Below are 23,801 nucleotides of genomic sequence, written 5' to 3' on the forward strand. Positions count from 1 at the left end.
TGGCCCAGGCTCTCCGTGTCCACGGCGCCCAGTTCCCTTGTTGTCTGGTCCCGGCCTTTCGATCCTGCGCCGCCGTCTGGTTCCGTCCAGTCTGCGTGCATTCTGGGGCTCGTGGAGCTCCTACTGTCTGGTCTCTGCATTCGCAGCAGGACTTTTCCACTGTTGCTTCTGTGGTCACTGACAATCTGCTGTCTGAAGGTTCTTTTATAAACTTACATCTGACCTGTGAAAGCTTTTTTTTAATTTTGTTTTATTTTATTGATGTTCTTACTGTTTGTTTTTTTTTTGTTACTTTTTTTTTCTTATTTATTGTCAAAGTGATGTACAGAGAACTTACAGTTTCATACGTTAGGCCTTGGGTACATTTCTTGTACTGTTTGTTACTTCCTCCCTCATTACCTCCTCCTCTCCCCCTTTCCCTCTCCCCCCATGAGTTGTTCAGTTGGTTTACACCAGATGGTTTTGCAAGTAATGCTTTTGGAGTCGTTGGTCTTTTTCTCCTTTGTCTCTCGATTTTGTTATTCCCTTTCACTTCCCTAGTTCTAATACCAGTATATATAGTATCCAGTATACTCAGATGAGATACAGTGATAGTGCAGGTACAACCACAGGAAGGGGAGACAAGAGGATCATCAACAATAGAAGCTATGGTTTCACATGGCATGTTGAAAGTGATTACAACAGTGATATAACACTTGTTTCCATAACATAGAGTTTATTTCACTTAGCATCATCTTATGCATTCATAGTGGCATAGCTATTAGGCTCTTGTGATCTTCTGCTGTGACTAGCCTAAACCTGTGCTAATTATTCCCTATGAGGGAGACCATAGAATCCATGTTTCTTTGGGTCTGCTTCACTTCACTTTGTATAATTTTTTTCCAAGTCCTTCCATTTCCTTACAAATGGGCAATGTCATTCTTTCTGATAGAGGCATAAAATTCCATTGTGTATATGTACATTTTCCTGATCCATTCGTCTACTGAGGGACATCTGGGTTGGTTCCATATTTTAACAATGACAAGGTGTGCTGCGATGAACATTGTTGTGCTAGTAGCTTTAGTGTGTTCTTGTTTGTGGTCTTATGGGTAGATGCCCAAAAGTGGGGCTGCTGGATCATAGGAGAGTTCTATGTTTAGCCTTCTGAGGAAATCTCCATACCATTTTCCAGAGTGGCTGAACCAGTTTACATTCCCACCAACAATGAAGTTGGGTTCCCTTTTGGCCATATCCCCTCCAACATTTATTATTGTTAGTTTTCTTGATAAAGGACATTCTTACTGGGGTGAAGTGGAATCTCAATGTTGTTTTGATTTGCATTTCTTTTATGGCCATTGATGTGTAGAGCACTTTTTTATATGTTTCTTGGCCATTCTCATTTCCTCATCAGAGAAGTCTCTTTTTTAGTCTTTAGCCCACTTGTTGAGGGGGCTGTTGGTTCTTTGCAGTTTTGTTTTGGAGGAATTTAATGCTTTTAGTTCTGTATATATTTTAGATATGAGGCTATTTTCCGTTGTATGGCCAGAAAAGATCTTTTCCCAATCTGTGGGCTTTCTGTTTATCTTGCGAGCTATGTCCTTTGCCCTGCAGAAGCTCTACAGTTTGATGCAGTCCCATTTGTCCCATCCTTTCCTTGATTTGTAGCATTTCTGGGCCTTTGTTAAGAAAGTTTTGTCCTGTGCCAAGGAGCCCAAGTGTTTCTCCTACTCCTTCTTTTAGTGTTTTCAGGGTATCTGTTTTTATTTAGAGGTCTTTGATCCATTTGGAATTGATTTTGGTGCAGGGTGATATGTAAGCATCTAGTTTTAGTTTGTTGCAGGTGTTGAACCAGTTTTGCCAGCACCATTTGTGAAAGAGGCTATCTTTCTTCCATCCTATTTTTTTTAGCTCCTTTATCAAAGATTAAGTAGGCATAGTTCTGTGGGTTCATTTCTGGGTCTTCAGTTCTGTTCCATTGGTCTTCAAGCCTGTTCTGGTGTCAATACCAAGTTGTTTTTATTACTATAGCTTTATAATAAAGCTTGAAGTTTGGTATTGTAATTCCTCCAACCCTGTTCTTTCTGCTTAGGATTGTTATTGCTATTCGTGGTCTTTTATTGTTCCATATGAATTTCTGTATTGCTTCCTCTAATTCCTAGAAAAATGGTGTTGGGACATTAAGGGTATTGCATTGAATTTGTAGATAGCCTTTGGCAATATTGCCATTTTGACAGTGTTAATTCTCCCAATCCAGGAGCATGGGAGGTTTTTCCATTTCCTTAGTTCTGCCTTAATTTTGTTTTTCATGTTTCTAAAGTTTTCATCATAGAGGTTTTTCACTTGTTTGGTTAAGTTATTCCTAGATATTTTATGTTTTTTGAGGCTACTGCAAAAGGAGTTGCTTTCCTGATTTCGGCCTCAGTCTTTAGGTTATTAGCATAGAAAGGCCATTGATTTTTGAGGGTTTATTTTATATCCTGCTACTTTGCCATAGTTTTGGATCAGCTCTAGTAGCTTGGGAGTAGAGTCTGTGGGGTTCTTTAGGTATAGGATCATGTCATCTGCGAAGAGAGAAAGCTTAACTTCATCTTTTCCTATTTGGATCCCCTTTATGTTTTCTTCTTGCCTAATTGCTCTGGCTAGGAATTCTAGTACTATGTTGAAGAGGAGGGGAGAGAGTGGACATCCCTGTCTTGCTCCTGATTGTAAAGAGCATGGCTTTAGCTTTTCACAGTTTAGAATTATGCTTGCTGTTTGGTTTGTCATAGACTGCCTATATTCAGGAATGTTCCCTGGAATCCCAGTTTTTCCAAGGCTTTTATAATAAATGGGTGCTAGATTTTATCAAATACCTTTTCTGCATTTAGAGATATAACCATGTGATTCTTTACCTTTCTCCGGTTGATATGGTGGATTACATTAATTGACTTGTGTATATTGAACCAACTTTGCATCCCTGGACGCATCCAGTTTGATCATGGTGTATGATTTTTTTGATGACCTGTTGAAGTTGATTGGCCAGAATTTTGTTGAGAATTTTTGCATCTATGTTCATCAGGGAAATAGGTCTATAGTTCTCGTTCCGTGATGAGTCCCTGCCTGGTTTTGGGATGAGGGTTATACTGGCTTCATAGAATGTATTTGGTAGTGAACTTTCTCTTTCAATTTCATTGAAGAGTTTGAGAAATATTGGTGTGAGTTCTGTTTTGAAGGCCTTGTAGAATTCTGCTGTGAATCTGTCTGGACCTGGGCTTTTCTTGGATGGTAGATTTCTTATTGCCATTTCTATTTCAATGCTGGATATTGGTCTGTTTAGAAGGCTTAAATCTTCATGGTTGCGTTTGGGGATATCAGTTTGTTCTAGGAAATCGTCCATTTCATCCAGGTTCTCGAATTTGTTGGCGTAAGTTTTGCAGTATAGTCCCTTATTGTGTTCTGAGTTTTGGTTGTTTCTGTGATGATGTTACCTGTTTCATCTCTGATCTTGTTTATTTGTTTGTGCTACCTTCATAGATACGAAGATTTTGAAATATACTATGGCATATTTATATATTTATCATTTTCTAATGCTTACCTAAACAGAAATATATATCTGTATAGGAAGCCAAAAAAAAAAATTACCCTTACTGGACTACCTAGGACCAGGGTAAAGAAAAGGGAAAAATAAGAAAGAGATTGAGTAATTTTGAAATGTATTTTAACTATATATGAAAACAGCATAAAGAACCTCAGTGAAAGTCTTTTGGGAGTGAGGAAAGAGAAACAGCTTCTGTTGAGTGGGTGGTACTAACTGGAGGGGGTTGAACTAACGAGGATGAGAGAGGATACATATGCTTCTCATAGTTCGGTTACATGTCTGAAAATAGTATGAAGCTCATTGAAATTGTTTCAGGAAGTGGAGAAGGGAGAGAGATAGAGGGTGAGATTGAAATACATGGTAAAGCGGTGTAGAAAGTCAATGAAGTCCCCTGCTGTATAACTAATGTATACTAAATTTAAAACTCCCCCCATGAAAGCAGTTATACTTGTACCTTTCATAGTTTACTTACACAGATTTTCCACAGCATGTCTTTATACACAGGCAGTTTTGTATAAGTTGGCATCTTATAGTATACAAATTTTGAAATTTTTCTGCTTTGTTATGGTTTGGTTGTTCTTTAGCTAGCATGTGAAATGTGGTTTGGTTAACATTAGGTAGACATGGCCTTGGCCATTCAGTCTTTACACCCTGTAGCCTCTTTTTTTTGTTGTTGTTGTTGGTCATGAGATTTGAACTCAGTGCCTGGGTGCTGTCCTTGAGCTTTTTCTTTTTTTTTTTTTTTGGCCAGTCCTGGGCCTTGGACTCAGGGCCTGAGCACTGTCCCTGGCTTCTTCCCACTCAAGGCTAGCACTCTGCCACTTGAGCCACAGCGCCGCTTCTGGCCGTTTTCTGTATATGTGGTGCTGGGGAATCGAACCTAGGGCCTCATGTATCCGAGGCAGGCACTCTTGCCACTAGGCTATATCCCCAGCCCCTGTCCTTGAGCTTTTTCATTCAGGGCTAGTGCTCTACCACTTTAAGCCACAGTGCCACTTCTGTTTTTCTGGTGAGTAATTGGAGATAAGGATCTCATGGACTTTTCTGCCTCTACTGGCTTCCAGCTGTAGCCTCTTCATTTTAAGTAATGTTCAGGTTTTATTTAATGTCCTAAGGAAACTTAGTCTATAATCAATGAACATATTTTTCTTTTGTAAGTTACCCGAACTTCTGCAATTCCTATAGAAACTTTTTGTTTAAATTTATTTTTTTTTCTGGGCCTGGGAATATGGCCTAGTGGTAAAGTGCTTAACTCCTATACATGAAACCCTGGGTTCGATTCCTCAGCACCACATATATAGAAAATGCCGGAAGTGGAGCTATGGCTCCAGTAGTAGAGTGCTAGCCTTGAACAAAAAGAATACAGGGACAGTGCTCAGGCCCTGAGTTCAAGCCTCAGGACTGGCAAAATATATTTTTTTTCCTGAGCTTTTCTAAAAGCCTGTAAGTTTTTTCCCTGTAACACTTTTAGGATATTTTTTTGTCAGTTAAACTTTCCCCCAATTAATTGAAGTTGCCAAGTCTTATTTAAAATGTCTTAGTCTTTAATTTGGAGAGACACTTGGAAATAAGTTAATATTTAATGTAATATGAAAAATGTAAAAATAGAGGTAAATCACCCAGGCTGTGGGAACACAGAACAAACTAAGTAACCACCTATAGTATGTGGGAAATTTTCCCTTAGGAAACATGGGAACTGAATTTAGGGAGTAGGTATGCCCTTACATATGACTTCATGCATAGGGCACACACAAGGTAATGAAGAAGAGACTAAAACTTTGACATTAGCTAGAGAGGAGCCCATACCTTCCAGGCCAAGAAGTATGACTTTATGCTGGAAGCAAGTATTATCAGTAGAGTTTTATAAACAGATCGGTGACATGATCAGATTTTCAAAAGACAATGGTAGTGACAGTGTAGGTAAAGAATGGAGGATATTAGTATGTACAAAGCTTCTTTGCCAGGGTACTGGAGGAATCCGGGGTCTTGTACTGCTAACAGCAGCAAAGTGGTGCCATGGTAGAGTGCTAGCTTTGAGCAAAAGAAGCTCAGGGACTGTGCCTAGGCCCTGTGTTCAAGACCCTGGACTGACCAAAAAAAGTGGAGGCTAAAGAAAGAGCTGAAGATCATTCGCCTAGCACATATAAGGCCCTGGGTTTAGCCCCTAGCAGGTCAAGGTTTGGGGATGGGAGAAGTGAGGAAACAAAATCCACATATTTCAGAACAGCATCATTGAAATGAAACTGGTCTGGAATTCTATCTGCAGTGTATACAGAACAAGTACAAAGGACTGAAGTGATACTTAAGGGAAATGCCTCAATAAAAGGTTTGTAACTATATTAGGAGAGTGCTAGTTGAAAATATAGGACCATACTAAAGGATTTTATAGTAATGTGGTAAGCAGTGAAAAGGGGAGAGATTGTGCTAGTAGGAAATGAGTGGCTTAGGGACAGAGATGAAGAATTCTTTTAGGAGATGAAGAATTAGACATGACTCTAAACCTCACCTGATGTGCCTGAAGCATTTGAAGTTCAGGCCTGGAGCTTAGAAGGGAACTTATGGCACATAAGCACACAGTAGATAATTAATACAGGTTAATTCTAGTGGCCTGTACATAATATTTCTTATTTTACTATAAATTCAATACTTATTAGAATAGATAGCCATTCATGAAGACATTTGCATGTCATTATTAAAAATAATAACTTTTTAAACCACTTTGGTGGTTTGTTTTTTTAGTTTTTTTTTTTTGTTTTTTTTTAGCTAGGATGAAGTTTCAGTTGGTTTGTTTTGTTCTATTTTCTCTGTGCCTCCAGAGAAAAACTAGATATACCTAAGGTTAAATCACTGTCAGTTTGTTTTTGTTTTGTTTTTTCAGCTACAGGGGATGTCCTTTTTGGAAAAAGCAGTCAGTCATTTCTTTTCTGGGATTATTTAAATGTATTTTTTTAAGTTAGATGATTAAAACTCTACTGCTAACACTCTATATCCTTTGGACAGACTCTTTTTGGCCTGTTTACAAATGTTAATGAGTACTCTTTAGTTGCAATTCCAATCATCTATCCACTGTTCTTCAGAAGATCAGCGGGATGTCCCAATCATCATTTGTGAAACAAGTTTATTAATTCTTTTGGGAACAAGAGCTGAATGACAGGAGGCAGTAATGGCTTCTGCCAGAGCTGCCCTTTGATCAAAGTCAATTAAACCTGACATCAGTGCTCTTACTGGTGGCCTGTGCATTGCTGGAATAGCACCAGGCTTTGAAGTGCTTTATAAGTTTTCCTGGATTTCCTTCTCCTCTCCTTCGGTTCTAATTACTATCTTTTAATCCTATCATCATTGCCAGGGAATTTATTTCAAAATACCAGTAGTTTACTGTGGTACAAACAGCAAATAGATCAGTTCCCTGAGGCTTTGAGATAAAACATACCATCTTAAGAAAATTATTTTATTCCCAGCACTTCTCTCCAAAGGCAATATTTTTCTTGTTTCTGTTTTTTGTTATGTTTTATTTCTGGCCAATCTTGGGGCTTGAACTCAAGGCATGAACTTTTGTGCTCAAGGCCGGTGCATTACCACTCTGGGCCACAGCTCCACTTACTGCTTTGTGGTAGTTAATTGGAGATGAGAGTCCCATGAACTTTCTTGCTGAGACTGGCTTTGAACCAAGATCCTCAGAACTCAGCCTCCTGAATAGCTATGATTACAGGTGTGAGCCACCGGCACCCAGCCCTCTTTTGTTTTTCATAGATACTAATTGAACAAAAGACAAGTCAGTAATTGAATGTAGTGTATAACTGAAGAGAGGAATATTTTCTTCTGCTAGACTTTCGTGATATGGGCATGTTTACTACATTTTCCTACATGCCTTTTGATGAAAATTACTGAAAGCTTCAGATCTCATCTCCTTTTTAGAAACACCTGTATATAAGTCTTTATCATACATTAAGAGGGTCATTTGCTAGAACTATTTCTTTAGAAGAGCAGTCATTAGTTAGGATATTTGTCAATAATGTCACTATGTTTTTTGTTTGTTGTTGTTGGTTCTGGGGGTTGCACTGGGCACTGTCCTTGAGCTTCTTTGTGCTCAAGGCTAGTGGTCTATAACTTTTGCTCTATATCACCATTTTTTGAAATGGTTTTTGAATGGTTAATTGGATGAGTCTCACAGAGACTTTTCTTCCTGAGCCGGCTTCTAACCACAATCCTCCTCCTGAGTAGCTACAATATCAGGCATGAGCCACCAGCACCCAGCCAGTTTTATAATCTTATATTTCAAGCCTTAAACTGTTTTTACTCAGTTTTGAATGCTGAATGTTCCCCAGTCACAGGTCTGAGCACATTCAGTGCGAGTTTGGTTCTTAGCTGGATTAAAAGAATACTTACATTTTTGCTTCGCAAGAGACCATACAGTCTAATACAGGACATAGGTTTATGTACATCAAAAAGCTGGACGGCAACCAGCACAGCTGAATCCCATTCTGCACACTGTTTCTCACTCAGTGGTCTGGGAGCACTACATCAGTTCAGTGTTGCTGGGCTCAAGAATTGGAATTTTAAACAATTTTGACAAATGATTATGATGCACACAGAGGGTCTAGAGCATTGTTAAACTTACCAGTGTCAAAGCAAAACAGGCTATACATGGATCCCCTTTGCTTTTTTTCAGTGTACAGTAGGGGCTTTACTGATGTTTATTTAGTGATTGAGTATGAAGTGATAGTAGTTCCTTGTGTGTACCCTACCTTTAAAGAGAAGTTTAGGGTCCTCTCCATGATACCTTTTATCTTGCTGGTGATAGGGCAAGGCACTTAATCTTATTCTAACAGACTTTTCCAAAGTGATTACTAAGTGTAGGAATGTTCTTACACAAAAAGTTTTTTGACTTAATTTTATTATCAATAACAAAACTTTACTAAGTCAGAAATAATTTTGTCTTTCTGTGTTCTTGCTAGTTTCTATGAATAAAAAATGATAGTAAGACAATCATTGTTTTTAAAATATATATCTGACAGTATGGCATAGAAACAATATTTAGTATCTGTATGGCTGTTGAAATTTTAAGATCCTCGACTATCTCAGTGAAAACAGTAAGGTTATTTCTTTAGCGTCTAAGTGCCAGAGAATCACATTATCGATAAATCTGTCATTTTTAGAAAATGTGTTTTGGAAATATTCTATTTACACTTTCAGTCGGTTATTATTCTCAGATACTTTAGCTTATTTTAAGATTTAAAAGACAATGTAAAAATCATTACCTGCCCCTATAGACAGTTGGAACTTATTCTTAGGATATATGTTTATAAATCAATTTCTTGTTAAAAGTCTCTTCTTTGATTAACCAGGCATGTCTCAAATACCTGCTGAAATCTTTCCAAGGGATTAATAATAAGTCTCATTTCAAAACATCAAAAATAATAGTATATTTTAAATTGACCTGTGTGATGTTCAAATTCTTTGTTCCTGGCCAGGTACAGTAATTTCCTAGCCATTAGAATCTGCCTGCTTTCCTCTAATTACATCATCAAGGATTTCTCTTGTTTGACTGTACTATTTTCTCTCTATGAGACAAGGTTCAGAATCTGGTTACAGCAATGCACAGGAAAGCTCAGGTGGCACATTCTATGCCTGCACAGGAGTTACTCTGAGTATCCATCAGTTCTCAGAAGTTATTCTTTAAGAAAAGCCAAAGGACCCAGCAGCCCCACTTTTGGGTATCTATCCAAAAGACCACAAACAAAATCACAGTAATGCCACCAGCACAACAATGTTCATCGCAGCACAATTTGTCATAGCGAGAATCTGGAACCAACCCAGATGCCCCTCAGTAGACGAATGGATCAGGAAAATGTGGTACATATACACAATGGAATTTTATGCCTCTATCAGAAAGAATGACATTGCCCCATTTGTAAGGAAATGGAAGGACTTTGAAAAACTTATGCTAAGTGAAGTGAGCTAGACCCAAAGAAACATGGACTCTATGGTCTCCCTTATTGGGAATAATTAGTACAGGTTTAGGCAAGTCATAGCAGAGCATCACAAGGCCCAATAGCTATACCCTTATGAACACCTAAGATGATGCTAAGTGAAATGAACTGCATGTTATGAAGACAATTGTTATATCACAGTTGTAACTACTTTCAAAGTCCCATGTGTATGTGTAGTTTCTATTATTGATGATGTTCTTGCATCACCTTCCTGTGGTCGTACCTACACTATCTCTGTAATCTTATCTGAGTATATTGGAAACTGTGTATACTGGTATTGGAACTAGGAAATTGAAAGGGAATACCAAAATTGAGAGACACAGGGTAAAAAAAGACAAACAACTACAAAAGCAATACTTGCAAAACTGTTTGGTGTAAGTGAACTGAACACCTCAGGGGGGGAAAGGGTAAGGGGGAAGGGGGAGGGGGTATGAGGGACAAGGTAACAAACAGTACAAGAAATGTATCCAATGCCTAACGTATGAAATTGTAACCTCTCGGTACATCAGTTTGATAATAAAAATTTGAAGAAAAAAAAAAAAGAAAAGCCAAAGGGATTTCCATGATAAATCTACGAGAATTTATTTTCATGTTTCCTTTAAAATGAGTTATGTTTACCATCCATGTGTATATTTACATGCAAATTCTTGGTACCTCTTTACTTGAAGAAAATTAAGAAATGGTGCTATTAAAACCATGAGCATCTTCACATATTTTTAGTTAGGTTCCAAAACCCTTTGAGACCACAGATAGAATAAAGGACTCTCCTACCCTCCCCCCATCCCCCCCAAAAAAATACATATGCAATGCAGGTAACAATTTCTAGTCAACCTTAGGGGCTTCCCAGGCTCAGAAGTCCATGCAAGGTCTTGTGAGAAGTCCATAGATTTCAGGCTAAAATTTCATATTTGGTAAACTAGTAATCTTTCTCTATTTCTGTTCAACAAGTATAGTTACCTTTAAGCTCTATCAAAAGGATTTCCTCACTTGTTTTTGTATCAATCATAGATGCTGAATCTCTAAAAAAAAACAAAACTTATCATCCTATTTCCTGCCAAGTGGCCCAGCAGCTACAATCAGGAAGCATAAGGAAAGATAGGGATTTGGTTTCTGATGACCTCAGAGTCAACCTTTATTCCCATTAGGCCTTCTAGCTGCTGGTAGCTCTGTGGCCAAGATGTCAATTTGACCTAGTAAAGTTCACTAACCTGAGATAATGTTAATTATTGTCCAACTTAGCCATCATAAAATTAACTAAAGTCATTACTAATTCCCTAAAATTATATTCTTAGCATATTCTTTGGTTTGAGAAATAGTTAAAATGATTTCCACTTGCTTTCTTCTTTTCTGCATTTTATGTGCCAAAGTGTTAATTTATTACTACCTAGTGTTATGTGATTCCAGAGCAGCGCTTAGGCTGATCACCCCTGTGCATTGTTAGTAACATCCCATGCAGAAGAGGTATGCATCCATTTCTCAAGGCTGTCAGTAACTGCTGACCTTGAACAAATAATGAGAAATTCTCAACTACTATTTCACAAATGGTAGTCATTGCTTAAAGAGTACAGAAGTTCTTGTTAAAAATAGCTTAATTAATGGAGAAAGGAAGAGTGAGCAAATGCAGCCATTGATTTCAATATATACTATGTAAATAGTGAGCTATGTAACTTATGGGTAGGGGTGGGAGGGGAAAATCTGGAAAATGAAGAAAAGGCTGACATTGTCTAAGAAACCTTGTCCTCATACCTGATTTATGGAATTATAACCCTTGTGTACAATTCCTTAATAGTAACAATTTAAAAAATAGCTCAATTGCTGCACGTCAGTGGCTCATGCCTGTAATCCTAGCTACTCGGTAAGCTAAGATCTGAGGGTTGGGGTTTAAAGCCATCCAAGACAAGTAGTAACTCATAAGACTTACTTCCAATTAACCACCAAAAAGCCAGAATTGGGTCTGTGACCGAAGTGGTAGGACACTAACCTTGAGCAAAAAAGCTAAGGGACAGCACCCAGGCCCTGAGTTCAAGCCCTAAGACCAGCATTTTTTTTAAAGGAGCTGAATTAAATAACCTAATTTTGTTTATTTATATTTTTTATTGGGAGAATTGCTTTTATATATCTTAAAGCTTTTGTTTTTAGGGGGGTTGAGAAGTGAGTCTTCGAAGAAATACATCATCATTCAAGATATTAATGGGACAAAAGATTCAGATACTTATATTTACATATTTTTAGTGTATGTGATAGGGTCTATTATATGTTTTTTTGTTTGTTTGTTTTTTTGTCAGTCGTGGGGCTTGGACTCAGGGCCTGAGCACTGTCCCTGGCTTCCTTTTGCTCAAGGCTAGCACTCTGCCACTTGAGCCACAGCGCCACTTCTGGCCGTTTTCTGTATATGTGGTGCTGGGGAATCGAACCCAGGGACTCATGTATACGAGGCAGGCTCTCTTGCCACTAGGCCATATCCCCAGCCCTATTATATGTTTTATGAATATAGGCAGACTGACCTCTTATTTCATTTGCGTCTCTTAAAAATATTTTAAAATGTATGTTTAGAAGGACAAACAGTTGAGAGAATAAAGCACAAAAGTGAAAGCAGATTAAATGAAATTTGCTTTAATTCATGGTGAGATCTTTATCACCTTTGTCTGCTCAGCTCACTGGTAGTTAGCACTGTGTCATCTCTAGAGAGGCTTAGAACAAGGAAACAGTCATTGAGACTGTCAGGGACTCCCCTCAACCAAAGTTAGTAATGAGACTTAAAACTTCCCTTTCCATTTTATTGCTTTATTTTCAAATATAAGGAGACAGTGAATGCCACCAAGCACTAAGGAAAGGCTCTTCATGAAAAACTTAAACATACAAGTCAAGAAATAGACACTAATGAGGCAGAAACAATGTAGATTGCTGAAGAAAACAACAAAACAAAAATTATCAATAGTCACAAAGAAGAAAAAGACAATATTGTAGCTAGGAAACAAAAAAAGGAAAAAATGAAAAATCAGTATTAATGTACTCTTAGAAATTAAAAATGTATAATACTATAATAATTCAATAAAGAAGGAAGGGAAAATAAACTACCAGAAAAGAACAAATAAAGAGATATAGATAGAAAAGACAGAGCAAGTAAAAGTCATAAAAGAAAAAACTTGAAGTAAAGTAAAACTACAATGAGTTTTAATTGAAAATGTATACTGACAATCTAATATAATGAATATATAACCAAATATACACACTCTCCCATCTTCCTGATATTTGAATTTTCTTCTGGATTTATCTTGTCATCCAACCCGTAATATTTTTTGTATCTTTTTTATCTTTTGCTTTTCTTGTTTGTCAAACTACTTCCGTATATAATAGCATTCAGTCCTGTGACTACCATAGCATTCATTCCTATCCACCTGTATGCATCAGTAGTTCCTAGAAATCAGAATCCAGATGTTTCTTTCAGACTTAAAACTTGCTTCCTTAAACCCTGAACTCTAGTAGTTCCTGCTTTCCACATGTATTGAAAGCAAGCTTATTATAACCCTTTTCTCTTTATACTTCCTAATAAACTTGACTTCCTCTGTTGCCTGTTACAAGAAAATATCATGCATACAGTGTTATAAATCAGAAGTCTAGGAATGGGGAACAAAAGATCTGAATCACTAGCAAGGTTTCCACCATCTTCTTCACCCCTCACAACTAGCCAGCTTGTCCTGTCAAGTCTTGGTGATGGCTGTATGTGTCCGGATTTCCAAGCAACATTCCTAGTCCTCATCCTTTTTTTATTTTGTTTTGTTTTGTTGTACTGGTACTTGTGTTTGAGCTCTGAACCTTGGGCTCTTACTTGTCTTTCTTGCTCAAGGCATGCACCGTACCACTTGAGCCATGCCTTCACTTCCTCTTAGTCTTCATTCTGAAAATGTAAGGACATTCAGTGGTCTTTAGACACTTGAGGAGGAAATCTGTAATATGGAAAAAGTAAATAATTGAAGCACCAGTGTATCATGCCTGTAATCCTAGCTAGCTGTTTTTATAACTCTTAACTAGAGGTTTCAGATTTGATGTGATAAGAAAATGTAAAGAAAGTCATAGTCCTATGAAAAAGGACCAAGAAACACGAAGCAACTTTCAGATGTTAAAAATATAACTACCAAACTAAAAATTCTATAGAAAAAATGAACAAGAAAACTGGAGAGGGGCTGGGGATATGGCCTAGTGGCAAGAGTGCCTGCCTCATATAATGAGGCGCTGGGTTCGATTCCCCAGCACCACATATACGGAAAATGGCCAGAAATGGCGCTGTGGCTCAGGTGGCAGAGTGCTAGCCTTGAGCGGGTAGAAGCCAGGGACAGTGCTCAGGCCCTGAGTCCAAGCCCCAGGACTGGCCAAAAAAAAAATCAAAAAAAAAAAAAGAAAAGAAAACTGGAGAGCATAAAGGGCAAAAATGACAAAAAAGAAAAACATGACTATAAAAAATAGAACAAATGTTTAGATCCAACATTATACTAATAGGAACCTTGGGAAATGAGGGGAAAACAACATTAAAGAAAAGTAGAAAATTTTAACACAATTTTTAGGACATGTACATAGATATCAGTCATTATTAGAATTCTAGAACACAAGAGAAGGAAGTTGCTGAAAACCCCTAAAATGAAGGAAAATCTTTCAACCTACAGGGGAACAACTCACTATCATCCATTGTTAATTAAAAAAAAAAAAAAAGCAACATCTTAAAAGCCCATGCTACGGGCTGGGGATATGGCCTAGTGGCAAGAGTGCCTACCTCATATACATGAGGCCCTGGGTTCGATTCCCCAGCACCACATATACAGAAAATGGCCAGAAGTGGCGCTGTGGCTCAAGTGGCAGAGTGCTAGCCTTGAGCAAAAAGAAGCCAGGGACAGTGCTCAGGCCCTGAGTCCAAGCCCCAGGACTGGCCAAAAAAAAGAAAAAAGCCCATGCTAGGCCCCAGTGCCTCACACTTACAATCCTATACACTCAGGTGGAAGAAGTCAGAAGATTTGTATTTTGAGCCTGGGCAAAATATGCACAAGGCCCTCATCTCAGCCAGTGGCTGAATGCAGTGACTCACACCTGTCATCTCAACTACATGGCAAGCTGAAATCAAGAGAATCTTGGTTACAGTTCAGCCTCGGCTGGTCATTGTGACATGCACCTCAATTACTATTGGAAACATAAATAGGGTTATTGTTGTCCAGCCAGCCCAAGCAAAAAGCAAGACACTATTTCAAAACTTCTAGAGCAAAAAGGACTGAAAGCATGGCTCAAGTAGCTCTCTCTTCCTAAGGAGAGAGGGAGGGAAGGAGGGAGGGAGGGAAAAAAATAAACTTGGAAGCCCAGCAAAACTAAGGATGAGGGCAAAATCAACTTGATTATAGATAGGGAAGGACTCTGAAGGCTTATCTCCATGTATTATTTCTCAGATGATCTGTTGGTACAGATTCAACCATAATACAATAGGGGTGACATGTCTAGGAATAGCTGAGAATTTATTCACTCACATTAACAGTTTATGCTAGTTGTCACCTGTGGGCCTTTATGGGCTGTTACCTGGAATACCCACATGTGGTTTCTCCATGTGACATGATTTTTCTATACAGAAAATCCATAGGCAGGTGTCCCAAAAGAGAAAGAAAATAAGAGAGATTCTGTGGAAGTTATGCGCACACACACACACACACACACACACACACACACACACACATTACTTAGTATGTAATGAGTGCCAAGAAAAAATGGTAGTCATAGGAAATACATAGATGTGTTATTGGTTTATGTATGTATGTATATGTGAAATCATATATAGCATAATTGAATTCATTTCCAATGAGCTCTTCAAGAGCCTTCCAGGGATCAGGCAATAAGATTAATGAATTGTTTTATTAAGCTCATTCATTTACGAGGAACAATTGCTGCTTAATGTAATAACTATTTGCTTGTCCTAGTTTGAAAAAGAAAAACAGCATGATATTCGATCATTCTTTTTACCAAAACCTACAAAGAAACAGTTGGAGACAACCTGTGATGAATCAAGAATAGTCCCAGATAAAAATACTATAGTGGCATCAGAGCCTAGCAAAGTAGCTACTAGAGATACCATTAATTGTGGATGTGATTTTGAACCTGAAGCCAAAAGATTGAAATTGACTACCACCAATGACCACAGCAGTCCTCTTGAGGAGAAACCATCCTGGTCCAAACCAACCAAAACTGTAGTCAAGGAAAATGTCCCTGAGGCCAAGTCCCTGTCAACCTCTCCAGCCCTTCCTGGAAAGAACTGGCAATGTGCCTTCTGTACCTTTATCAATGATTCAGAGCTTCGTTATTGCGAAATGTGTGAGAACCTGCAAGACAGTTCTGGTGAGTACACAGAGCTGACACTGGAGGTGGGGGCTGGCAGTGGTGTCTGGAGATACACCCGTGTTTTAGAGTCTGCTGCTGTGAGAAGTGTAGTGTGACTCAGCACTGACTTCAGCTTTTGAAATGGAATAAGAACATCCAAAGGGAAGACTGAAACTGTCCCAGGGAGATGTGAAGAGCTTCTGCTTCTGTCAGAATGTATATCCCCAAGTGTCTGTGATATGGCATTCATTTGGCAAAAATGGACATTTCTGATTAATGTCAGCAGGATGTGAATTCAGTGTCAGAAATAGAAGCTCTGTTGCCATGGTAGCAAATGTGCCTTGCAGTCATAAACCTGCGGTTTTCATTTCTCTGTAGATATACTTATTTTTAAGGATATTATAGGTTATTTTTATATTTATACAGGGAAACAACCCATTGTAACTGTTTTGCCTACTTAGTATATATTGTGCTTTATTTTTTGCTTGATAAGTCATAAAAACTCTTCGATAGCTATTTAATGAGTTACTTTCTAAAACATTTCACCATTAACATACTTCAAGTATGCTTTCATAGCATGGTATGGCATTTCCTGATAATTAGTTTCTGAACTGGTTATTAATATTCTTGATTGTCATAAGCAAAAAAATCATTAGTATTCTTTTATGGTTCCAATTTTAGAGGGCATTCATATGCCAGTGCAAAAAACCAAGTTGACAATTTTAGAAACTGGAAATACACATTTTATCAATGAGTATTTAGCTGTTCACAACTAATTTTCAATTACACTTTAACCAAATAGTGATATTCACAACTCCTCTAAGACATAAATTCTTATATTGCAATTCCTTTTTTCTACCTTGATCTCTGCTTTTAGTTTTGATCCAAAGGAAAAGTAATCAGTAGCTAAGTCTTTCCTTTTTCACTTCTGTATGTTCCTACCCAAATTAACAAGTCTGCCATCTAGCTAGTTATATTTGTAATGTAGACATTTGTGTTCTGTGAACTAAATTGGAACCCCCAAGTCTATTGCATAGCATAGCATAGCATAATTAGCATAACCCCCATGTTACTCCCAACTGATATAAACAATAAAAATATATTGTGATTATGAAATGTCAGTTCAATTTAAGTATATAAGGTAACTAATAATAAACCATAGTTTATTAATTTTTTATCTTTCCTTTTTGATACCAAGAGAAAACTATAAATTGCTAGACCCTTCACTCATTAAACACCTTTTAATACAACCTAAGAGAACAAACTTTCCTTTATGAATATAAAATAGTGTGCTTAGAGGAAAAAAGTCTCAACAGTAGTATTACTTCATTTTAAAGTTATAACTATTAGATATATTATTGTAATTTAGCATAATAATTTCTAATCTTGATTTGTATGTACCCCAGCAACAAAATTGGTGCTAAATTTTGAATAGTATCTTACATATAATTTTTTGAGAAAGGATAGAATCCAAAAAATTAAACCCAAAATATTATAATACAGTAGTCTATAAAGGTTGCAAATTCAGTCTATAGTGATTTAGAGAAAATGATATAGAATACATTCAGTGCTTTGTCCTTAGTATTTGTACTTTATACTCAACAACTTATAGCTAATATCACCCAGATTTATATCTCCCATTTGAATTTCAGACTAGATATATCCATAGGGCTATATAACATCACCTGGATATCTAATAGGAACCCCAGTTTAACATGCTCATAATAGAATTGTGTGTGTGTGTGTGTCTGTCTGTCTGTCTGTCTGTCTGCGTATGTGTGCACCAGTATCAGGGCTTGAACTCAGGGCCCAGGCACAGTCCCTGAGCTTTTTTGCTCAAGGCTAGCACTCTGCTACTTGAGCTACAACTTCACTCCCAGCCTTTTTAGTGGATAATTGGAGATAAGTCTCACAAACTTTCCTTCCCAAGCTGTCTTTGAACCATATAGTCTTCAGGACTCAGCCTCCAGCCCAGACCCCAAGGATCATAATGGAATTTTTTTTTTTTTTTTTTTTTTGCCAGTCCTGGGGCTGGACTCAGGGCCTGAGCACTGTCCCTAGCTTCTTTTTGCTCAAGGCTAGCACTCTGCCACTTGAGCCACAGCGCCACTTCTGGCCGTTTTCTGGATATGTGGTGCTGGGGAATTGAACCCAGGGCCTCATGTATACGAGGCAAGCACTCTTGCCACTAGGCCATATCCCCAGCCCCCATAATGGAATTCTTAATGCATCACTACCATCACATTTAACATTCCCTGCATCAGGCCAAAATTCCCAGCTGTGTCCTTGATCCCTTTCTTATCTCCTTTGCTCAATCCATTAAGTAACTTCCAAAATAAATCTTGACTCCAACAACTTTATTTTTATCATTGCCATCCTGCTTGAAAGCCATCTTTCTCCCAGGCTGCAGTAGCTTCCAATCTAATTTTCTCTGTTGTGTTCCTTCTTTCTACAGCAGCCAAAGTGATCCTTTAAAAACATAGACAATTATTATTCCTGTCTCTAAAACTCCATTAAATTCCAGTTGCATTTAGAATCTAATCCAGGAATATAAGCTCCTGGACCGGGCGTCTAGCTTCATAAACATATCTGAGCTCAGACAGGACTCCACTGAGATCATAACCCTGACAACCTCCGCAATATGTCATATCCAAATATCACTCATTTACATTTTTTTGATTTCATCCTTTTTTCACCATTCTCTCTACCCTTAATTCTCTGACTCACGAAAACCCAGATTGAGTCTTTATTTGTCCATGTTCTTGTCTATCTCTGCCACTCAGAAGGGAATCTTCAAGAAACGAGAAATAATAAGCTTTAGATAAATGCTTTAAAAGAATGAACAAGCATTAGTAACTTGGTTTCTTTTTATAAGACTTGTCTGTTACATTTTAATTGTGTTTTTAAATGTAAATTATTTTGATAATTCTACAAATAGGCAGTCTCAACTGTATCCAGGAAAAAAACAAAAATGAGGAAGATAATTCTCAGAAAGATACCTCTAAAACAGTTCAAGCTGGCTCAGACTATGAAAAACAAGTCCTTGCACAGTCAGCTCCTGACCAATTGATGGAGAACAATGAAGAAACAATGGAAGTTGAGAGGGAAGATAAACTCACACCTCAGGCAGGTAAGTCTTGTTTTCATTTCTGGTGTCCTGATGATAACCATAATGGTGTCATGAAATTATGATTGATATGTAATTAATGCCTTATTCTAAGTCTTTTATTCCTTTCTGTGTTAAAAATACCAACTACTTTCAACCACATCCCTAAACACCAGGTAACTAGAAGAACAGAATGTGTCTGTTAGTAAAGCCAGTAATCGCTGCATGTGCTACCTACCACCAGACCTGTTGCCCTTCCTCATCCAAATTCAGCCCATTATAATTCAAGAGTGTTGTTTAATTTCTGGAAGGTACTTTTAGATACAGTGGTAAGATTGACAGATTATTTTTTAAAAAATTCTTAACTTTATACATGAATTTTTTGTTGTTTGTAACCAACGACTTCTTTTAAATTGTTTAGTACAAAATCAACTTATAAAGAAATTTGTTGGGAAGTTAATATGTCAGAAATGCAGTAAATAGAGAAAAAAGTGAGCAAAACAGTTAAATGAATTGTAGATAAAATGTGTTCTCCTTGCCATATGAAATATTCAAGCATTTGGAGAAAGTTTTTGTCCTACATGATGACAAACTTGCAACCTTATGACTCAACTTTAAATGACTGTACTTAATTGACATATTTGTAAATTGTTTAAAAATTGATTTTAAAAAACATGATTTCAGGACTATATGAATCAAAACTGTATTTAGAGATGCCAAGGAATGTTTCAGATTTGTGTATTTCCTGATTCCATTCATTATTTATAGCTTGGTGGTTAGTAAATCCCAACCCATAGTCATACATCACATCCTGTCTAGCTAACAAAATATTTTGAGTACTTTCAGATTATTTTCTCTCTACTTGCTCAGTGACCATAGTAACCTACAGATTCTTATTAAAAGCAACTCAAAATTGTTGGGATGACGCTGCTCAAACTTATCTTCTAAATTAGTTGCTATTAAACACTGATTAATTTGGAAGTGATTTACAGCTTTAAAATGAAATGTTCATATAGTAATCTCTGAGCTCAAATACTGGTCCTCTTTTCTCAGCCTTCTTTCCCTCTCATTCCTCAGTATCTTGCCAAAGAGTATCCTTGTTCCGGTCTAATTTCAACCACTTTTAAATAGACAACAGACTTAGGAGTATTATACTCTTCTGTATTATTCTGATTTCCTTGTTGCTTCTTCCTCCAAACGCTGATGAAGCTTGGATTGCAGGACAGCAAATGCTTCATAAACTAATCCTCAAACTAAGAATCATCATATTGGCTATAACACATTCAACTACTACATATACCTTAACCATAGCCCAGGCCAGGCCATAAATCTTAAAGCTCTTGGATTTCTCTTTTGCATTGATATTTCTTTCACTTGTTCTGAAGGTTTCAGTACCATGACCTACCATCAGTGGCTTTACTTGACATATAATAGGCAATCTTTTTGCACATCTCAGTCAACCAAATATAAGGTAGCTTCCTCTCTTTGCAGGAATCTTGTCTTAAGTTCCATGAAGTACTAAGTTATTCCTTTGCAAGAAAGTAAGAAATTTATTATTCCTTCAGTAATAAACATTTGCTTCTTTAATATCAAGTCTGTGCTCTCCTGTTGTATTCCTAAGTTTTTGATATATGTAAATTTTCATTTCATTACTATTATAAGTAGTCTGATGACATCTTAAAGTTCATTTAATCAAAATAAACTATTTTAGATAGAAGATGAATCTTTAGAGTCTTTTTTTTGTCTTTTTCAGTAGAGCAGTTGAAGCATTCAGACACTGTGCCAGTGTACAATACCTTAATGTTTTGTGCGAGTAAGAATACTGACCGGATTCACCTCTATACTACGGTAAGCATCATGCAGATTCCATAGCTAGAAACAAAAAGACTTCCTTTTCTTGTTATTTTCAATGGAAATATTTTACAGTGAGATAGACATCTAGTGTAGCTTTTTCCTTCTTAAAGCTAATTATGCAAAACAAACAGTACAAGAAATGTATCCAATGCCCAACATATGAAACTGTAACCTCTCTGTACATCAGTTTGATAATAAAAGTTTGAGAAAAAAAAAAGAAAACTAAACTTTTTTAAAAAAAAAAACTAATTATGCAATCTATATGTTAAATCTGAAGATAATGAGAGGCAAAACATCACATTCATTAAGAGTAGAAACTTCAGGGCAGGACTGCCTTTGTTTAAATCTGTTACTAAGTGTATAGTCTTAAACACATTACCTAACTTCTCTGTGTTTCTATTTTCTCAACTGTAAAATATGGAAGGATTTGTCAGAAAGATAAAATAGGCTTCGTCCTATAAAGCACTTAGCACAGTGCCTAGCCCTGTTATTGAATTCTCAATAAGTGTCATTTCTGGCACTTGGTAGTTGAAAGCAGCAGGAGCTGACACATTTTTAGACACCTAACTCATCTCCATGCTGAATAAAGGTAGGAAGCTTTTGTGATGTGATCACTCAGACTCCTATGATATTCTAATTTAGTGATGCTCAGAGTTTTAATCTCAGCACCCCTCTCAGCACTAAAATGTTATGTTTCTGGATTTTAAGGAAGCTTTGTTTGTATGAGTACATCTTTATATCTTCTGTATTCAATATTAAAACAAAACATTTACAATATTCATTATCCCATTTTTAATAATGATAGAAACCCATTATATTTTCATGAAAAATAATTATGTTTTTCAAAGTATATGCAATGAGGAATTAAGCTGTTTTATGTTTTTAGCAACATTCTGTAAAGTCTCAATACAACACAATGGGATTGATTCTTGTATCTTCCTCAACATTCATTTTGTTGTAATATGTCATATGGCTGCTGGAAAATTTTACCATGCTTTCATGAGAGAATGAGAGCTTGAGAGGCAGAAAAAAATGTCATATTATTATTGAAAAAAATAATTGTGCTTTCATGTACCTCCTGAGAGGTACTTGGAGATCATGTAGAATCTTTATCTTCATTAAACTAGTAGAGTCTATCCTCATTAAACTAGTATAACTATTTATACTAAAAGTTTGCAGAGATATTAAATACTTTTGTTAGATGTAAAATTTCAAAGTTCTACATAAAAATAATGAAATAATCATAATTCCTTAATGTCATGCATGGTTTATTATTGAGAGAATGTTTCTCTGTGTGTGTTCATGCATGTTCATGCACGCATAAGTCAGTTTTGGAACTTGAACTCAGGGTCAGGGCACTGTCCCTGAGCTTTTGACTCATGGCTAGTAGTGCTCTACCACTTGAGCCACAGCTTCACTTCTGGATTTTTGGTTAATTGGAGATGCAAGCATTCTGCCCAACCTGACTTTGAACTATGATCTTCAGATCTCAGCCTCCTAAGTAACTAGAATTACAGGCCTGAGCCACTGGTGCTGGCTAATAATAAATAATATTCAGTTAAAAGGAAACGTCTGGACTGTGACTATCTAAAACTCCTAAGCAGCATCCAGCATGGGTCTACAGCAAGATAGAACTAAGCCATGCTGCTCTTGGGATAATGAACCCAGTCCACCCTGTGGAGTCTCTGGATGTTCTAAGACTGGGGAGCACCAGTGAATCCTTTGCTCTCCTTCAAGTGGGTTTAAATGTCTATTTCCCAGAAGGCCTGGAGCTCGAGGCTGTGCTTCTGGAACCCATGAAAGGAATAGAAAGTGATCCAGAAGAGGCTTGAAGGTTGAAAAGCTATGCGGTAGGCACCAATAAAACCACACCAGGAATTCAGAATCCCTTAAAGTTTTTAAACATTTCATTCTGTATAGTGACATTTAGGTCAATGTTTTCCCCCTTGGGATGGAGACAGAGAACAACTTACAAAATGTAGCAACTGCTTTCTGGCTCTTCCACCTCTCATTCTTGATGTATCTGTCAGTAATCTCAAATGTAAACTGATTTTCCAAAAACAAGGCACAAGACAAATGAAACATTGGCATGTCTTTTCAAAACTACCTTAGAGTGAGATGAAAGCCTTCCTTTTCACCTTAGAAGAACCAACATAACATCTACAAGTGATGGTATGGCTCAAGTAGTAGAGCCCCAGACTTAAATAAAAGCCAAGTGAGAATATAAGGCAATGAATTCAAACCCTAGTACCAGCATACACACAAATGAAAGAGAGAGGGAAGGGGGCAGGGAGGGAGGAAGGAAGGAAAGGAAGAAAGAAAGGAAGGAAAGAAGGAAGGAAGACAGGAAGAAAAGAAGGAAAGAAGGAAGGAAACTTAGAATCTTGTACCATAATTACAACTGTCTGTTTCAACCAAAATCTAAGGTTTAAAATTACATTTTACAGTTATATGTCTAAACTTTAAAATACATTTACAATTATGTACTATAGTTATAAATCTACATTGTTGTTGGTGGGTTTTTTTGTTTTGTTTTTGTTTTTTGGCCAGTTCTGGGGCTTGAACTCAGGGTGTGAACACTGTCCTTGAGCTTCCTTTTGCTCAAGGCTAGCCCTCTACCACTTGAGCCACAGTACCACTTGCGACTTTTTTTTTTTTTTTTTTTTTTTTTTGCCAGTCCTGTGCCTTGGACTCAGGGCCTGAGCACTGTCCCTGGCTTCTTTTTGCTCAAGGCTAGCACTCTGCCACTTGAGCCACAGTGCCACTTCTGGCCATTTTCTATATATGTGGTGCTAGGGGAATCGAACCCAGGGCTTCATGTATACAAGGCAAGTGCTCTTGCCACTAGGCCATATTCCCAGCCCCCCCACTTGTGACTTTTTATGTTTATGTGGTACTGAGGAATTGAACCCAAGGCTTCTTGCATGCTACCCAAGTACTCTACTAC

General features: G+C 37.4%; 1 protein-coding gene across 8 annotated transcripts in view; it reads left to right on the forward strand.

The window, feature by feature from the left end:
- The window catches only part of Zranb3 (zinc finger RANBP2-type containing 3), a 207,078-nt gene that overhangs the window by 163,554 nt on the left and 19,723 nt on the right, over window positions 1-23,801 (forward strand). For 7 of the 8 annotated variants that reach the window (XM_048345569.1, XM_048345575.1, XM_048345571.1 and 4 more), the window contains 3 exons: window positions 15,498-15,912; window positions 18,833-19,024; window positions 20,754-20,848. In XM_048345569.1, the coding sequence (XP_048201526.1) occupies window positions 15,498-15,912; window positions 18,833-19,024; window positions 20,754-20,848 (702 nt within the window). The remainder of the gene's footprint in view (window positions 1-15,497; window positions 15,913-18,832; window positions 19,025-20,753; window positions 20,849-23,801) is intronic. The other variant, XM_048345573.1, reaches the window with a different exon arrangement.

This window comes from Perognathus longimembris, chromosome 4, assembly GCF_023159225.1.
Source record: "Perognathus longimembris pacificus isolate PPM17 chromosome 4, ASM2315922v1, whole genome shotgun sequence".
In the NCBI taxonomy this organism is placed as follows: Eukaryota; Metazoa; Chordata; class Mammalia; order Rodentia; family Heteromyidae; genus Perognathus; species Perognathus longimembris.